Raw genomic sequence first — 19204 nt, 5'->3', positions numbered from 1 at the left:
CAGTAGTGACAAATGTTTTACAGGAAGTTGTTACAAGGAATGATAGTAACCTTAATGTTGTTGGTACTTCTAATTCTTTCTCTATATTAGATCAATGTATGGATTACACTCATGAGGTCTTATCTGATCAGAATAAAGAAAATTTCTTAAATATTTTAAAGGCTACTCAATGGAAGACTAAGGAGGCTGAAGCTTCTAGTTCAGGATCAAGAGCACATTTCCAAAGAAGGTTTGTTCTTTCTCAAGCAGCTATCAATCTATTTCCTAAGGTTGCAGACTTAAAGAAGTTTGCTAGAGGTACCATCTCTCTCCCTAACAATTTAAAACGAGTTTCAACCTTGGTAGTTGGAACATCAGAGGTCTAAATGGTCCTCTGAAGCAGTTAGAAGTTAAGAATTTAATTAAAATAAATAAGCTTTCCATGATAGGTCTAGTGGAAACTCATGTTTAATCTCTCAATAAAGTAAGAATAAGAAATAATATCAACCCATCCTGGTGTTACTTAGATAATGACAGTGTGACTAGTGTTGGTCGAATTTGGGTTGCTTGGAATTCAAAAGATGTGCAAGTTACTGTGTTAAGCTCCTCTCCTCAGGCTATTTTTCTGGATGTTTCTTTCTCTTCCACGATAAACTTTGTTGTTACTTTCATCTATAGGGATAATTATTATATCACAAGGAATTTGTTATGGAATTCTATCATTGATTATGCTTCCTTGAATTTAAAACCCTGGGTCTTATTGGGGGATTTTAATTATCTTCTTTATCCTTCTGACAAAGTAGGGGGTGCTCCTGTTTTACCTTATAATTATCAAGATCTTTCTAGATGTGTTTAGTTGTCCAAGATTATGGATCTTCCATTTTCTGGCTGCTTTTATACTTGGACCAACTGTCATCAAGATGGTACTATTGTTAGATCTAAGCTAGACAGAGCAATGGTTAATATGGAGTGGATACAACAATTTCAAATCTTTAAAGCTGAGTTTCTTCTTCCTGGAATATCTGATCATTCCCCTTGCATTGTGTCTGTTGTTGAGAGAAGAAAATATGGCCCCCCTCCTTTCAGTTGTTACAATTTTCTGTTTGAAGAAAAGGATTTCATGGAAATAGTTAGAAGGATTTGGAATATTGATGTTAGAGGTAATCCCATGATAAGATTTGTTAATAAGCTTAAGAGTCTGAAAAATGATATTATGAGGTGGAAAAAGTTAATATTTAAGAATATGTCTGAACAAGTTTTATCTGCTAAAGGAAAAATGGATTCTGGCCAACTTCTTCTTCAATCTCATCCCCTGGATCATGATTTGGCTAGAAGAGAAAGAGCATACGTAGATGAATATGTTAAGTTAGCAAAATATGAAGAATCTGCAAAACAACAATCTAGAATTAAATGGCTTGACTTGGGAGACTCTAATACTTCAGTTTTTCATAACTCTCTCAAAGAAAGAAGATCTAGAAATAATATCTTATCCTTATATGACAGAAATAATGTTAAACTGGTTCAAGATGAGGAGATTGCAAGAGAATGTATTTCCTTTTATTCAGAATTATTTGGTAGTGATTTATCTGAAGCTGGCTCATCTTCTCCTGTGTGCAATCTTAGCATAAATGCTTGTGTTCAACATGATGATGTTGCTGATTTGGTTAAGCCTGTTACAAGAGAAGAAGTGGTTGCTGCTCTACACTCTATTGGTTCAAGCAAGGCACCAGGGCAGGATGGCTTCTCTAGCCATTTCTTCAAATCTTGTTGGACTGAGGTGGGTGATGATTTAGTTGTTGTTGTTCAAATTTTTTCCATAAGTCCAAGCTCCTTAAGGAAGTAAATTGTACTTTCATCGCCTTGATTGCAAAGAAGAAAAACCCATCTTTTGTCACTGATTATAGACATATATCTTGTTGTAATGTAATTTATAAGTGCATCACCAAGATTTTATCTTTAAGAATGAAGAACATTTTGGGAGTTTTAATTAGTCAAAATCAATCAACTTTTATTTCTGGGAGATCAATTCAGGATAACATTATGGTAGCTCATGAGTTGGTAAGGAATTATCATAGAGCTAAAGGTACTCCAAGGTGCTCCTTAAAAATAGATTTGAGGAAGGCTTATGATACTGTTAAGTGGGATGCTATTTTCTATATGTTAAAACATATGAGTTTCCCTGATTTATTCATTAACTGGATTTCTCTGTGCATTAAAACAACTAAGTTCTTAATTATTATAAATGGCTCACCTTATGGCTTCTTTGGTGCTCAGAGAGGATTGAGACAAGGCTATCCAATCTCTCCCTACCTGTTTGTGCTGGCTATGGAAATGTTGAGTGCTACTCTTCTTCATCAAGTTCAGATTCAGAGATTCGGCTTTCACCCAAGATGTAAGTTAACCAACCTAACTCACTTGTGCTTTGCCGATGATGTGATGATTTTTTTCAAAGGAACTGTTGTTGCTGCTTCTAGCCTAAAAGATGCTCTTGATGAATTTGGTTCTTACTCAGGGTTAGAAATTAATAATCAAAAGACTTCATTATTTTGCTATGTTGTGGATACTACTACTATGTGCCAGATAATTCAAATTTTAGACTGCACAGTAGGAGAATTACCTGTTAGATATTTAGGTGTTCCTGTTTTATCCACTAAACTCTCATATAAAGATTGTTTACCTCTGATTGAGAGAGTTGATGAGATAATTCACTCTTGGAAGTCTATTTTCTTAGTTTATCCTGGTAGAGCTTTGCTCATTAAAGTTGTTCTTTATGGAATGTTATTCTTCTGGTTCTCTTGCTTTTTACTTCCTAAAAGAATCATCAAGGAGCTGAATTCTAAATTCAAAAGATTCTTATGGGTTGGTCCTGACTTAAAGAAGAGCTACAATCCTATTAAATGGAGCTTTTCTTGCCATTCTTATGAAGAAGGGGGATTGGGAATCAAGGATTTGGAAAATACAAATGTAGCAGCAAATTTAAGGCATATTTGGGATTTAGTTTTTGGAAAAGACACTATTTGGACTTCTTGGGTTAAAAGCAATCTCATTAAAGACAAGGATTTCTGGACAATGAAGATTCCTCAAGATTCGTCTTGGTGCTGGAGAAGAATCCTGGACCATGGAGAGCTAGCAAAAGAACATATATGAGTCCTTTTGGGAAATGGAGTCTCCACTAGCTTCTTGCATGAGAATTGGCATTCTAAAGGGATACTTACAAATTGGGTTGAACCTCATATTTTAGCAACAATTGGTGCTGCAGATAACTCTAAAGTGGCTGAATTTATTTCTCCTAATGGTTGAGTGTTTCCAGATTATATGGAAGATGATGTCCAAGATGTTGTGAAGGAAATATCCCAGACTGAGTTCAACATTTCAGAGAGTGATCAAATTTTCTGGAAATCAGGAGCTACAAGTAAATTTTCTATGAAAGATACTTACATTGCAATATCTGATCATATGCCTAACCCTATTTGGAAGCATTTAGTTTGGTTTAAAAACCACATTCCTATGCACTCCTTTATGACTTGGTTAGCTCTCCTTAAAAGACTGAAAACAAAGAGTAAATTATGTAAATGGGGAACTATATCTGATTCCACTTGCATATTATGTGGAACTGATGAGGAGTCTGAAAACCATTTGTTCCATGAGTGTCACTTTTCTTCTGAAATTTGGAGAGGTCTGCTTCTTAAAATGGGGATTATAAAGGATCTTGAAAGCTCTTGGGATGAAGAAATAAACTAGTGTGCTCAAAACTTTACAAGTGCTAGCTGTGTAGGTATGATTAAAAAACTGGCTCTCAATAATTTTGTTTACCATATTTGGAGAGAGAGAAATAACAGAGTCTTTAGAAATCAACAAGGTTCTCAAGAACAAGTCAGTTTGATGATTATACATGATGTAAGGTTCAAAATATCAGCTAGAAACCACAAGGAGACTGATACTTCAGCTGCAAGAGTTTTTATAAGAAGATGGAATATTGACTGCTCCTTTGTTATCCCAGAAATCATTCTTTGCTCTTGGTTGTACCCCCAGAAGGATGAAGTCATGATCAATACAAATGGTTCAAAAACTGATACTACAGGAGGGTTTGGAGCTATTATTAGAGATCATGAAGCTGAGGTGATTGCAGCTGCTAGTGGAGAAGGTCCAGTAAGATCCGTGCTTGTTCATGAATTACAAGGTGTTGAACTTGGTCTGAATCTAGCAGTGCATAAACAAAAACCTAATATTCACTTATGCACTGATTCAATGGCTGTCTATAATTTATTAACAAATAAAGAGCCTGAACCTCCTTGGACTGTTATACAAATCTGGAGAAGGATTATAAATCTGAAGAAGAAGTTTGCCAGATGGAGAATCACCTTCTGCTACAAGGAAACGAACAGGGCAGCTGATTATTTAGCAGGCTTACACTTGGGAAGTGCTTGGACAGAGATTCACCATGATAAGTTTACTGCAGATTTCAGAGAAATCTTGGCAGCGGATAAGGCACAACAAGTTTATCAGAGAAGGAAGAAGAAGAGAAACTAGTTTTGCTGTTGTTTTTGTAGCTTTTCCTTTTATTTTGTTCGTTTAGCTGGTCTGTTTTTCTTTTGGGCCTTGTGTCCGCGGAATGTGTCAAAAAAAAAAAAAAAAAAACTCTCAAACTGAATTGTGCATTTATGTAATCTCTTTTAGACACTTGAAACTCAACCAAAAACAGGAGTAAAAACTCATACTCAAACAGAAGAGGGTGACTGAAAATAGGGACAAGAGTCTGTTCCCAAGCCAAGAGGCACCATATTTGGTCCTTTAACAGACTCCAACCCCTTCCGGAGAGACACAACAGATAGTGTAGGAACTGTTTTGGTGGTTAGTATTTCAAACCAAATAAACAAACCGTTGCCAACCATTGGCCTAGTCCCTTCACCTAACTTCTATTCAAAATGATTAAGGAATTGAACCTTATAATTCCAACAAAAACACATCAGTAATAAAAATGGGACTGTCTTCCATTTATTTACTTATAGTGAAGGTATTTGTGTTTTACCAACTCGGCAGCTGACATCGGTCTGACTCACCCCAAATTAGGTTCTGTTCTTTGTGCCTTTTGGAGTGCATTTTTGTTTATCTCCGATGACGAACACATACTCCAAGTTTATGTATAGTCACAGAAGTGGTTAAGGTCACCAAATTCAAGTCATAAGATGTCATTCTTAGGACTTGAAGTAGACTACTCACTCCATCGTTATGCTAAACCTAGTTAGGTAAAAGAGAATGAATTCACATTTTACATGATTCCTTTTGTCTTGATCTAGAATTAGATATGTACATGGATGGATGGATCCCCACATTAAACATTTTGTTGCTGTTGTGGTGACCATTCAACCACTATTATTAAATGTTCACTACTAACTAACCAATACCGATCACTAGTGTGGTGGTGACCATTCAACCACTATTGCCGACAAAAGTATGTCTCTCTTTCATTGCTTTTAAGGCACCCAACAACCTCTCAATTGCACCAAACAGCTCTCTCAATTCTCAAATGGAATTCCAATCCAATCTAAACCTCTAAGAAAGAAAAAAGAAGAAGAAGAAGAGGGTCCGTCTAACCATTTGGTTCTGTGGTCTGTTCATAGTTTTCCTCAAGAATAATAATGTCTACCTTTGAAATGGCTTCAATCAACAAGTTATCATATCAAAGACTAATAAGAAATGAAGGGTATGAATATGATGATTACGAGGAGGAAGAATTTGAGAGACAAACTGAGAAGAAAAGAAGTTGGTTCAAGTTTAAAAGACTAGGAAGCAAGAAAAGAACTAAACTTAAAATTCCCGGATTGAGAAGGTTTTTGAGGAGGAAATCAAGATTTTTCTCTTCTGTTAGAGTTTCATGGTGCAAGGTAATGAGAAGACTGAAAGAGAGTAAATCACACATGAGTGATTTATTTGCTGGTAATTATTTGTTGATGCAAGTAAATCCTACTTCTTTCAAGTCATTTAACAACAAGTATAATTTGGCAAATCGTGGCATTCATAGCTTCAATCCAAAATACGCCACTGCTAGGAATTTTGTTTAACTTGTGCTAGGCTACTCCAATTTCCGAACCCCTGAACGTACCGGATGTTGCTTTTACAGATTCACAGCGCTCTGAGATTAGTCAGGTTAAGTCCGGACGCAGAGACGTCAAATGCTTTCCACATGATCACATAAATTGCATTGTAAATTTCATTGTTTCATTTGTAACTTTGATTAAAAATAAGAGACAGATGGCCTATTGTACTTGCAAATTAGTAAGTATTCATACCTACGAATATATATGTTCATTTAAAACTTTGCGGATCATCATCTCAAGATAAAAAAGATTAAGACCGAAGATCACATGGACTACTACAGAATAGAGGACTGGGTTGGGTTCTAGTGTTTTTATTTCTAACAACTTCTTTTGCGCCACTCTGGAGATTTTATATGCAGCTCAGGTCAAAGCCTCCTACCATGATTGTAACTCTAGTTTAATAACTCAATACATGATTACGGGCTTATTATCATTATTAGACATATCTAGAAGCATGCCTCCCTGTTTAATATTCTTAGAGCATCTCCAGTACAAGTTGGAGGGTTTATATTTTAATGACACGTAGGATTTTACACCTTCATTTTAACTAAATTCATCTCCAACAGTAGGTCCTACAGAATAAGAAGGATGAAATACCAAATTTGAAGGTTTTGAAGAAAGTCTTATCTTGACATTCTGAATGACCTCCATGTCATATTTTTTATTTTTAATAATTAATTTAAATACAATTAAACGGTTAAGATTTCATCACATAAGATTTTCTAAAGGTCAAACATATATACTATTGGAGATGGTTTATTAGTTATGAGATTCTATATTTACTATATATTCAAATCCTCCTAAGTAAGGGTCTTAATAAAATTTCCACGTAGGATTTTTAACACCCGCTATTAGAAATGCTCTTAACGACCCTGGAAGTAATTGTTGTTAGTGCCTGTAAAGCGCGCCTCTTATAAGATTTATGTAAAAGAAAAAAAAAAGTAAATTACCGTGTTTGGAATTTTATAGAAATTCAAATTCAATTTGGAAGACGTTAAAAATTCAATTCGATCACCTTCTGTGTGAATAAAAATTAACAGCATACTAATGCCACGCGTATACTCGGAAATTGACAAGCTGGTATAAAAGATTGAAATTGCTTTCATTTTGCTTTTGTAGGGAATTGGTCGATTTATTCAGTCATGAGATTGCAGATAGCACAGAAGTAGCTAGTGATACATGTGATTGGTGATGGGAGCGAAGGTGGCGCAATAAGAGAAAGTCCAATGGGACTGACAAAGTAACAGATTTACCCATTATACACTCACAATGGGACTGACAAACAAGTAAAATGGATGGATCAACCGCTGCAGACAGAGACCAGTTGTAGCGCCCAAAAGTCCAACTACTTAGAAATCTACGTTAACATTCTATATTTTGAGACATTAGGGATTTAAAACTTCTATTTGAGTATCAAATAAGAAGATCTAAAATAAGATTATAATTCAAATCTAAGCCCTCTCTGAATAATATATAGATTACCTCTTGTCGGTGGGGCAAAACGAGTTGCTGGTTTTTAAGGAATTGAGGAGACGACCGTGCGGAGGAAACTCCTTGAACCGACCGAACTATCTAACCTCACACAGATGCAATGCAAAAAGGGAGTGCTTTGAATTCGAGAGATCAATCTGTAGGACTCCGGCCTAAACCAAGACAATGGCCGTTCCAGAGACAATTCAGTCACATGAGAGGATGGGTCGATCTGTAGGAGGGAAGCTGAGAAATGTGTGAGATCAATGGTGATCGAAATGGTAGGTGTGTTGTGTATTCTGCATGCAGAAATAAGATAAGTTCTGATTGATTGAATTTGCTCCGTTGAGAGTAACTGTTCAAACGCTGAGTTTTTGTTCTCTTGTAGTTAGTTCGACGAAAGAGTGTCTGTTGTTTCAATCATGATTCAGAGACTTATTTATATTGCAAGAATTGTAAACACCTTGATCCCATGAAGTGTGACAGTTGCTGAAGTCAAAGAGTGGGGAAGTGGAAATCGTGTTAGAACCAGTTGCTCATGTGCGGAGACTTGGTTGATTTTCTACCCACTACTTTGCTAACTCCTCTAACTGCTTGCACGACTTGCTCACATTCTCATCGTGTATGAACACGTGATGTAGACCGCCAGACCAAAAACCCAAGTTGATATCCCCCATGTGACACGATTGATGTCTCGTGATTTTAGTTACTCAGTTGTGACTTGATGAGACGATGAGTCTTTGTATTGCTGAGTTGAACAAATGTTCTGGGACTCATGAATTGAACGTGTCTGTTGAGACAGAGGTATAATTGTCGAATAAATGTTGATAGTTAAGGTGAACAAATATTGCTCATTTGATGAATTGTTGAATATTGATAGTCGAACCAATATTCCATAGTCTGAGCAAATATTGCTCATCTGAGCAAATGTTGCTCATTTGATGAGTTATTGGTAACAGAACCAAATAAAACATTAATTTAAAATATTGGCAACTGAACCGAGTATGATAAATTAAAATGTTGATCACAGGATCAACGTAAAATTATTAGTGTTTGAATCTGCTCAGAATTATGTTTTGCAGAACTTTTGATTCGAAACCCTAATTTTGATCAATTGTTGATTAATTGAAAATCAACCTCGGAGTGAAGAAGGGACCGTCTACATGGGATGATGAATCAACCATGTAACGCCAGATGCTCGATTGAGCAAAAACCAAAGTCTCTTGATGACCAGTTGGTGAAAGGATGATTAAATGCTGGTTCAATCATTCATTAAAACAATGCTCGTCTGAGCCTTAGGTGATGAAACCTAATTATGAAGAGATGCGGGACCGACCAAGGGGTCATGAAACCGGCCCTGGTTGGTCATGGGACCGATTGACGATCGTTATATGAAATTCCAAATTGTTTGGAAGAGTTTGAACCTAATGTGAACAAATTAGGTCAAATGATGAAAATGTGTGGGACCGACCTCTTGCAAGCCAAAGATCCAACCTTGGCCGGTCAAGGTAATATGCGCATGTCACCAAAGTGTTCGTGTCTCAGTCCTGAGAATTTTGATATTTTCTGATGCGCGTTTGAGCAACATTTTGAGAAAATATGAAGAAATCAAGGTTTTTGCTCAAACCGAGGAAACTTCATAAGATGAAGGAAATAATAATAATAAAATAAGGAATCATGAAGTGTGGGACCGACTAAGGCTAAGGCATGGCCAGCCGGCTAATAAGCCTGGTCTCATGACACTTTTCCTAATTTTATATTATTTTCATGATTTAAAGGAAATATCATGAAATCAAGGAGTTTGTTGAAACTAAGGAGTTTCCTTGAAGGGAAGGAGTTTCCATGAGATGAAGGAAACAATAATAATAATAATAATAAAATAAGGGGCATGTGGGACCGGCCATGGCTAGGGCATGGTCGGCCGGCTAGTGGCCCGGTCCCGTGAATCTTCCCTAATTTTATATTATTTTCATGATTTGAAGGAAATATCATGAAATCAAGGAGTTTGTTGAAACTAAGGAGTTTCCTTGAAGTGAAGGAGTTTCCATGAGATGAAGGAAACAACAACAATAATAATAATAAAAAAATAAGGAGCGTGTGGGGCCGGCCGTAGCTAGGGCATGGTCGGCCGGCTAGTGGCCCGGTCCCGTGAATCTTCCCTAATTTTATATTATTTCAATGATTTGAAGAAAATATCATGAAATCAATGAGTTTTCATAAGATGAAGGAAATAATAATAATAAAATAAGGAATCATGAAGTGTGGGATCCGCTATGACTAAGGCATGGTCGGCCGGCCAATAAGCCCGGGCCCATGGCACTTTTCTTATTTTATATTATTTCCCTGGTGTGTAGGAAACACCATGAAACTGAGGAGTTTCCTCAAACGAAGGAGTTTTGTCCAAATGAAGGGATTTTCATGAGATCAAAGAAAAATAATAAAATATGATAAAATAAAGAATTAGGCGTGGGACTATCCACGACATGACTGGCCGGCCGGTGGGCCCAGTCCCCTAGCGCCTTAGCTAATATTTTATTATTATTATTTTCTTCCTATTTTGCATAGGTTCATTGTTCCTTCGTATTTTGGAATGCTCGTTAGTGCATTATTGCCGAATACACTTGCACCATTTTGGTCGGGGCTTACTCGATAGTGGCTCAGATGCCCATATGTTGAATATTTATCACTAACCCATGGAGTTCTGCTGGGAAGAACCATGAATTGAAGTAATGAAATATTATGAAGAATGTAGAATAGGTTTTGTTATCTTGTGCACCCATGCACAAGATAAGAGCCAATCATTGACATGGGAAATTGAAAAAAAAAAAAAATATAAGAGAGAGAATGCTTCTTTGCATTGGAGAATGCATTTGTAGAGAGAGAAATTCAAAAATTCATGAATATTTACATTCCTTAATGCAAAGAAGCATTATCTCTCTTATATTATATGGTTTTTTTCAATTTCTCATGCCAATGATTGGCTCTTATCTTGTGCATGGGTGCACAAGATAACAAAACCCAGAAAATATTAAGTTAACGAATTTGATGATTAGAAATAATTAATTGATGGCTCTATACTAGCAGCCATGCTGTCTAGGAGCATTAATTATTTGAGAATTGAGTGATATGAGCTTGTTGAAGCATCATATTTCTTTTATATAGTCAGGGAAAACATTGTTGCATCCTGAAGACGTTATTGATCTATACTAGCAGGCGAGCTGTCTAGGAGCCGTCCAATCGTTCGATTCTATACTGAAATTGCTCGGTATGCATGAAATGTGCCGTTGCCTCAGCTGAGAGACTGCATATTCATGTATGCTCTGAGAGACAGTATACTCAGTCAGAGGTTCCCGTGGCATGAGTTTTCATGCTTCAATGAGAGACATGAGCCTCAATACTCATCTGATTGCTGGATCAGGAATATGTAGGACTACGGTTTTACGATTTTATCCTTTGCCAAAAATCCACCATCTACATTAAGTCCCCTACTTAGTGATGGACAATCATTTTCTTGAGTCAGCACTGGATGGTGATTTTCTAGTGACAGACGAAATAAGTAATTGAACTTAGTCGTAAAATAGAATGTTACCGGATTTTAGATTGTACTAGCGATCTATGGCTTGAATGAAGATCCCAGTAGCATGATAGAGCATCGTCTGACGAGCGTAAATTGGTGTAGCACCGCTGATTTGGTTGTGTCTCTACTTCTTCTGGGAAACACCAAACCAAAGATGAAAACTTTTGCAGATCTCCGTTCCAAGGTGAATCACCCTGAGATGAGGGAATTAATTCGTGGTACGCCTCTTGATCAGTTGGGGAAGAAGAGGGGCGAAGATGAAAAGCTGAAAACCCGTTGATCATAGAGTTGAGCCGTATCCACCCGGTATAAAGGTTGATCGTTTAGCCAAAATCAATTTTCATGTTGAATGTAAGGAAAATGACCATTTGGATGTTGTCTATGATGATCCTGGATATCATCTCGAAGAGATTGCTGCAAAAACATCCCTCTGCTTGCGTCTTTGAAACTAGAGGACGTCGCTCAACTGTGAGTGTTATGAATTCTGTGTAGAAATTTCTGTTTGTATGTCATCCGCTCTGGAAGTTGCTGAAACTTCATACGAGGTCGAAATATAATGATTGACCCCATATTTCGAAGCTAAGAGACCGAGGAATCATATGCAAAAAGAATACTTCGGTTTGGAGATGTCTAGGGCGGTCAATGGTGCGTGCACATTCATAACTTGTAATCCCGTGCAAACTTTCAAATTTCATAAACCTGAGTGTGAAAGCCATATCTTTCTGCTCGTATGTCTGATTGATGCGCCCTTTTAGTATGTTGTAGTAGAGGTATAGACGAACATCTTTTATCAAGGAAGTATTGTCCCATTCCTCACTCATTGGTACGTTTTTGTAAACCCATGGCATGAAGTACATTGTATCTCATTTGTAGAGGTGACGATAACATCTTGTAGAAGACTTCGGCTTGTGCTTGTTTGACGTGCAAGCTTTGGGAAGACTTTCATGTCTTCATATCTTCACATGAATCATTAGTGCTTGGAGAAGTGTGATCCATCGAGTAACACTTCAGAGGATGGATAGTTGATGAAGCCAGTCTTCAGGATGTTACTCCTGAGACCCTTGTTAATGCTAAAATCATAATTGGATTTGCTTCAGAGATCCTTGTTAGTGTTGAGACAATGGAAGGAGTTGCTCTAGATATCCTTGTTGATGGTGAGACCATGGATTGATGTGGATTTCACATAATTGGAAGAAAGTGTCCGGGGCGGAGAAGTCAAAAGTTGTTAACGCTCCTTCCATCATGACTTTTCTTATCCGCGCAATTAGGATCACAAAACCAATGTTTGTTACTTCGTTTCAGAATTTTGTTCCATCAAGTATTGACGGTCTTCAATTTCCTACTTCCATGGAAAATTAGAGTACACATGATGCTTGATCGCCTTCGGAGGATGGTGAAGAAGAAGAGTCTCAGAATCCGGGACCAAATGACTGATGATCCTCTTAATGGCGATGCTGGCAATTCTGACTCCTTGAACGCTTCATAGGCCTCCCAAGTAAATACCCATTTTATATTTTCTTTATTGAAGCATAAAATTACTGATTTGTGGATGAATGAATGAGAATCCATACGAATGAACGAAAAGTTTTGCCGAAATACGTCACCAGAAAATTCAGAACTCAGTCTTTTAACAAAAACACTGTAGAATCTTCATCCGATGTCGTATTTTTGTGGTCCGCCCCTGTTTTCTTATGCCCAGGAAATTTCATAGCTTTTTCAAAGAAGCTTTTTGGAGTTTGAGCATGTTTAGGAGTCGAAATTGACGAAACAGTGAACTTCCAGGAAGTTTTCAGAAAATTTTCAGTTGGCATGTAGTTGAGTGTTTCGACCATGTTCCATCATAAAGGGTGAATGTTGGAGAGGTATAACCTTTTGGCAGAGGAATATTTTGTGTAGCGGCGGGGTATGGAGGTTGGTGTCGGTGACGGTGGATAGAGGTCGTCTTATCTTTTCCACGATCTTCCAAAAGGCGCTCCAGGTCTTAACGAGTGCTGAAACTGGACGGTTCTTTCATTTGCAGGTTGTCTGCAGCCTTATGAACTTCTTCATCATCTACTACATGGATTGGAGTGACTTCAGGATCAGCGTCTGGAGATGTTTCTTTAGCTTTTCCTTTCTCCTGAGTTTTCTATGACATCTTGTCTGTAAGAGTCTTGAGATAATTGCATAACTCCTTCTGAGTAGTAGCCATATCAGTTTGATTTTTGGCGAGAACTTCCTGGACCTTCATGAGATAAGCTATGGTGGGTGGATTTTCTATGACTTCCTCGGGATGCCGGTCTAAGAGAGGATGATTTCCAATGTTGGTTTGAGGAGGAGTAGTATCACCACCATTGTTGGAAGCAGGACTGGTTTCTGGAATACTATCATTGTTATTGTTGCTAGTGCTAGCGTAGTTTGCATTTGTAACTAACCCAGACCTAAGACCAGCCATCTTGGGAAAATGTGAGATTGCAACCGAGAGATTAATCTCCCACTGTGGTCGCCAATCTGTAGGTGGGGCAAAACGAGTTGTTGGTTTTTAAGGAATTGAGGAGGCGACCGTGCGGAGAAACTCCTTGAACCGAGCGAACTGTCTAACCTCACACAGATGCACTGAAAAAAGGGAGTGCTTTGAATTCGAGAGATCAATCTGTAGGACTCCGGCCTAAACCAAGACAATGGCCGTTCCAGAGTCAATTCGGTCACAAGAGAGGATGAGTCGATCTGTAGGAGGGAAGCTGAGAAATGTGTGAGATCAATGGTAATCGAAATTGTAGGTGTGTTGTGTATTCTGCGTGAAGAAATAAGATAAGTTCTGATTGATTGAATTCGCTCTGTTGAGAGTATTTGTTCAGACGCTGAGTTTTTGTTATCTTGTTGTCCGTTCGACGAAAGAGTGTCTGTTGTTTCAATCATGATTCAGAGACTTATTTATATTGCAAGATTTGTAAACACCTTGATCCCATGAAGTGTGACAGTTGCTTAAGTCAAAGAGTGGGGAAGTGGAAATCGTGTTAGAACCAGTTGCTCATGTGCGGAGACTTGGTTGATTTTCTACCCACTACTTTGCTAACTCCTCTAACTGCTTGCACAACTTGCTCACATTCTCATCGTGTATGAACACGTGTTTTAGACCGCCAGACCAAAACCCCAAGTTGATATCCCCCATGTGACACGATTGATGTCTCATGATTTTAGTTACTCAGTTGTGACTTGATGCGACGATGAGTCTTTGTATTGCTGAGTTGAACAAATGTTCTGGGACTCATGAAATGAACTTGTCTGTTGAGACAGAGGTATAATTGTCGAATAAATATTGATAGTCAAGGTGAACAAATATTGCTCACTTGATGAGTTGTTGAATATTGATAGTCGAACCAATATTCCTTAGTCTGAGCAAATATTGCTTATCTGAGAAAATGTTGCTCATTTGATGAATTATTGGTAACAGAACCAAATAAAACATAAATTTAAAATACTGGCAACTGAACCGAGTATGATAAATTAAAATGCTGATCACGGGATCAACGTAAAATTATTAGTGTTTGAATCTGCTCAGAATTATGTTTTGCAGAGCTTTGGATTCGAAACCTTAATTTTGATCAATTGTTAATTAATTGATGATTTATTGAAAATCAACCACGGAGTGAAGGAGGGACCGGCTACATGGGATGATGAATCGACCATGTAACGCCAGATGCTCGATTGAGCAAAAACCAAAGTCTCTTGATGACCAGTTGGTGAAAGGATTATTAAATTCTGGTTTAATTATTCATTAAAATAATGCTCGTCTGAGCCTTAGGTGACAAAACCTAATTATGAAGAGATGAGGGACCGACCAAGGGGTCATGAAACTGGCCATGGGACCGACTGATGATCGTTTTATGAAATTCTAAATTGTTTGGAAGAGTTTGAACCTAATGTGAACAAATTAGGTCAAATGATGAAAATGTGTGGGACTGGCCTCTTGCAAGCCAAAGAGACAACCTTGGTGGTCAAGGTAATATTCTCATGTCACTAAAGTGTTCATGTCTCAGTCCTGAGAATTTTGATATTTTCTGATGCGCGTTTGAGCAACATTTTGAGAAAATATGAAGAAATCAAGGTTTTTGCTCAAACTGAGGAAACTTCATAAGATGAAGGAAATAATAATAATAAAATAAGGAATCATGAAGTGTGGGACCGACTATGGCTAAGTCATGTCCGGCTGGCCAATAAGCCCGGTCCCATGGCACTTTTCCTAATTTTATATTATTTTCATGATTTAAAGGAAATATCATGAAATCAAGGAGTTTGTTGAAACTAAGGAGTTTCCTTGAAGTGAAGGGGTTTCCATGAGATGAAGGAAACAATAATAATAATAATAAGGGGTGTGTGGGACCGGCCATGGCTAGGGCATGGTCGGACGGCTAGTGGCACGGTCCCGTGAATCTTTCCTAATTTTATATTATTTTCATGATTTGAAGGAAATGTTATGAAATCAAGGAGTTAGTTGAAACTAAGGAGTTTCCTTGAAGTGAAGGAGTTTCTATGAGATGAAGGAAACAATAATAATAATAATAATAAACTATAAACTCTAATTCGTTTTATAGAAGCCATGCCTTGCACCCTTTCTAGATCTTCATCTTCCACAATGCGATTTTCAGGATTACCTAGACTCCCAGACCCATACATTACATCTCCAACTTCTCTTCAATCCTCATGTCAAAGGGATGGTTCATCTCTAGGAGATAAAATCCCATGTCCATTCAAGAACTATGATGGATGTATAGGTGGTGTCGCTGGTAGAGGGTAAGCCAAGAGTGCGATTTACAAACACATTCATGATATGCACTTCCTTAATGAAGCTGACAAGGAGAAATGTAGAGATAGAATACGCAACAACACTAATTGCTATCTCGCCTGGGAGAAAAGTCTGAGTGCCATGCAGATGTGGCTATGTATCAAGTGCCTACATATCCATGCATGGAAGAAGTCCTGTTGCAACCATAGCTCTGGAGATATAATTCCTGGCCCATACACTGAAGGTAGAGTTGATTTTCTAATACATGGGGTGGTGAAACCTCAGGTTCTAATTGAAGATAATCATGCACCTAATGCTTCACAGATTGCTCCAAATAACGGTCTTACGGTGGAATTGCTCAATAGTATTACCAGAAACGAATAACTACAATTATAACTATACCTCCATCATGTAGACTGAATTTTTCTCGAACTCTGAAAACAGCCTTGGACAAAGTGCTTGCACACCCTAATAATGTAGAGACGTGGTTGCAACTGTTATTATTGCCTGTTTGCACATTGAACCTCTACATGCCAAAGAGATCGAATGAAGCACGTTCTGGCAACAGAAAGAAACTTCAGATTGCCACAATTAACCAATCCTTGGCTCAATGGAGAGAACCCAATGGATGTAGCATTCTGGCCCAGAAATTACTGACTTCTTCCAGCCGAAGTGACAAACAGCGACAACCCAGTAAGAAGAAGAAGAATTCCAATGTGGAGGCTTGCAGGAAGAAATTAAGTTGCGGACATTATACTGCAGCCATTCGCATACTCTCTTCAGATGGTATAGCCCCTCCCACGCCTGACACATTATATGAACTCCAACTGAAACACCCCCATGCTCCATCGCCTTCCATTCCAGCAGAGGACATCAATGTACCTGCTTTTCCTGTAGATGATGCACAAATTCTGGCTGCAATCAAAAGTTTCCCTAAGGGCACCTCATGTGGCAGAGATGGCCTTAGAGCGCAACATCTGCTAGATGATCTAAGTGGCAGTGTTGCAGCAGTTGGGGACGAACTATTAAAATCCATTGCAGGTGTGATCAATTTATGGTTGGACGTCAAATGCCCTTCTTTACTCGGAGAGTATATCGCAAGCGCCCCTTTGACCCAATTGCTCAAACCAGGAGGGGGTTTAAGGCCAATTGCAGTTGGAATAATATGGAGACGGATTTGCTCAAAACTTGCTGCCACTGTAGTGTGTAAAGATCTGGCGTCTTACTTTGGTACCTACCAATTTGGTGTAGGTGTACCTTGTGGTGGAGAAGGCATACTGCATGCTGCCAATAAGCTATTGGAGATGAAAGGTGAGTGTAACACTAACACAATGATGCTCATAGACTTCAGTAATGCCTTTAATCTTGTCGACAGATCCACATTAATCAGAGAAGTTAGAACACATTGCCCAGGCATATCTCAATGGGTGGAGTTTTGTTATTCAAAGCCTGCTCGGCTTTATTATAATGACTCAATACTCTCATCTGACCAAGGCGTGCAACAGGGTGACCCTCTTGGTCCCCTATTATTCGCTCTCACCTTACAACCTCTTGTCAACATGATTGTTGATCAATGCAAGATAGACCTTCACGCATGGTATCTGGATGACGGTACCATCGCAGGCGATACAATGGAAGTGGATAAGGCTTTGCACATCATACAGGTGGAAGGGCCCAAGAGGGGATTACAATTGAACATCAAGAAGACTGAAGTTTACTTGCCATCACCAGATCCAAGGTGTAGTCAAGAAGGTATCTTTCCGAGTGATATTGGCAGGCCTTCATATGGGGTAAAACTCTTGGGTGGACCTATTAGCCTAGATTCTCAATACTGTAGCGGCATTGTTCTTCACAGGGTGGACAAAACTATCCAGTTAATGCAGAAAGTGCAACAACTGCACGACCCATAAAGTGAGCTCCTCCTTCTACGAAACTGCACAGGTGTTTCGAGACTCTACTTTGCACTACGCACCACCTTTCCTAATAACTTGCAAGCAGCTGCTACCTTTTACGACAACCATTTACTAAAATATTTGCGGCATCTAACAGTTGGGATGGCGCGAGGTTCGGCTTAGTTCAACAACGCTTAGCCACCTTACCAATCAAAGATGGTGGTCTCGACACCTATACAATGGAAGATACATCGAGGTATTATTATTTAACTCTTATACTCAAACCAAACATTTGCAAGAAGCCATTCTACAATGCTCACCTCCATCTGACCTTAGTCCTAGATACGTGCATGCTCTTCAAACTTTCATGCAAGCTTGTGGATTTTCTTCTTCTAATTTCAGCATCACTGATGCCGCCCCTCATCCCATGAAATCACTGGCGGCACTATACTTTGGCGATGTTAAAGAAAACTTACCTATTAGCTTCAACATGAATGAACGTGAATCACTTATCTGGCAATGCAACGGGAGAGAACACGCGATGGATTTTCTAAAAGCTATCCGTATTAGTGGGTTGAACCAAACTGTTGCACCACGACAGTTTTGATCCATTCTTAAATATAGGCTGGCCATACCATTCTTTGAGGAAGATAGCAGATGTTCCGTATGCAACAGGCCAATGGATATCTACGCAGACCATGCAGTTCATTGTTCAAGTGAAGTGGGTTCGAAATTCAGACATGATATGGCTCGTGACGGCCTTATAGACATATGTTACAGGGCAGGAGTTGTGGTTCGAAAAGAAGTCTCTCTAGGATTTCTTTCTAACACGGCCAAGGAACTTAAACCGGCGGATATCATCGTCTACAACTGGGAGGACGGAAAATATGTATTTTTCGATGTCACCGGGGTTTCACCGTTCACAACTGCCAGAACGTGTAACTTTGCTTCGGGTCAAGCCATCAATGTTGTTGTGAACCGTAAGTGTACGAAATACTTAGATAAATGTATAGCGCACGACTATGGTTTCAAGGCGCTAGATTTTTCTACCCTAGGTGAATTGGGAGAGGACTTGGTTATATTTCTCAAGAGATTAAGCAATTGCCTAGTCAGTCATGATGCTAATTACAAAGTAGGTAGTTCTTTGTTCCATAGGCTTGGTATTATTATTCAAAAAGGTGTTGGTGCCCAGCTTGTCGCTCGGCTACCTTCTACCGACGTGTAATGAACATATTTTCTTAATAGTAAAAAATAAAATAAAATAATAATAATAATAAAATAAGGGGCGTGTGGGACCAGCCATGGCTAGGGCATGGTCGGCCGGCTAGTGGTCCGGTCCCGTGAATCTTCCTTAATTTTATATTACTTTCATGATTTGAAGGAAATATCATGAAATCAAGGAGTTTTCATAAGATGAAGGAAA

General features: G+C 38.5%; 2 protein-coding genes across 2 annotated transcripts; both read left to right on the top strand.

Moving 5' to 3' along the window:
- Positions 1–3294: 3294 nt before the first annotated feature.
- LOC113279423 lies at positions 3295–3720 on the top strand. The gene has a single exon (XM_026528118.1). It carries the CDS (start codon positions 3295–3297, stop codon positions 3718–3720), a length of 426 nt encoding a protein of 141 aa, XP_026383903.1.
- A 1748-nt stretch (positions 3721–5468) lies between these two features.
- Positions 5469–6289, top strand: LOC113277702. Its single transcript, XM_026526728.1, has one exon. The coding sequence runs from the start codon at positions 5619–5621 to the stop codon at positions 6039–6041; it is 423 nt and encodes a 140-aa protein (XP_026382513.1). The 5' UTR covers positions 5469–5618; the 3' UTR covers positions 6042–6289.
- The last annotated feature ends 12915 nt before the right edge of the window (positions 6290–19204 follow it).

The sequence above is a fragment of the Papaver somniferum genome, chromosome 5, assembly GCF_003573695.1.
Source record: "Papaver somniferum cultivar HN1 chromosome 5, ASM357369v1, whole genome shotgun sequence".
Lineage (NCBI taxonomy): Eukaryota > Viridiplantae > Streptophyta > Magnoliopsida > Ranunculales > Papaveraceae > Papaver > Papaver somniferum.
The sequence above is the reverse complement of the archived record's forward strand: the minus strand, read 5'-3'. Positions and strand labels throughout refer to the sequence as shown.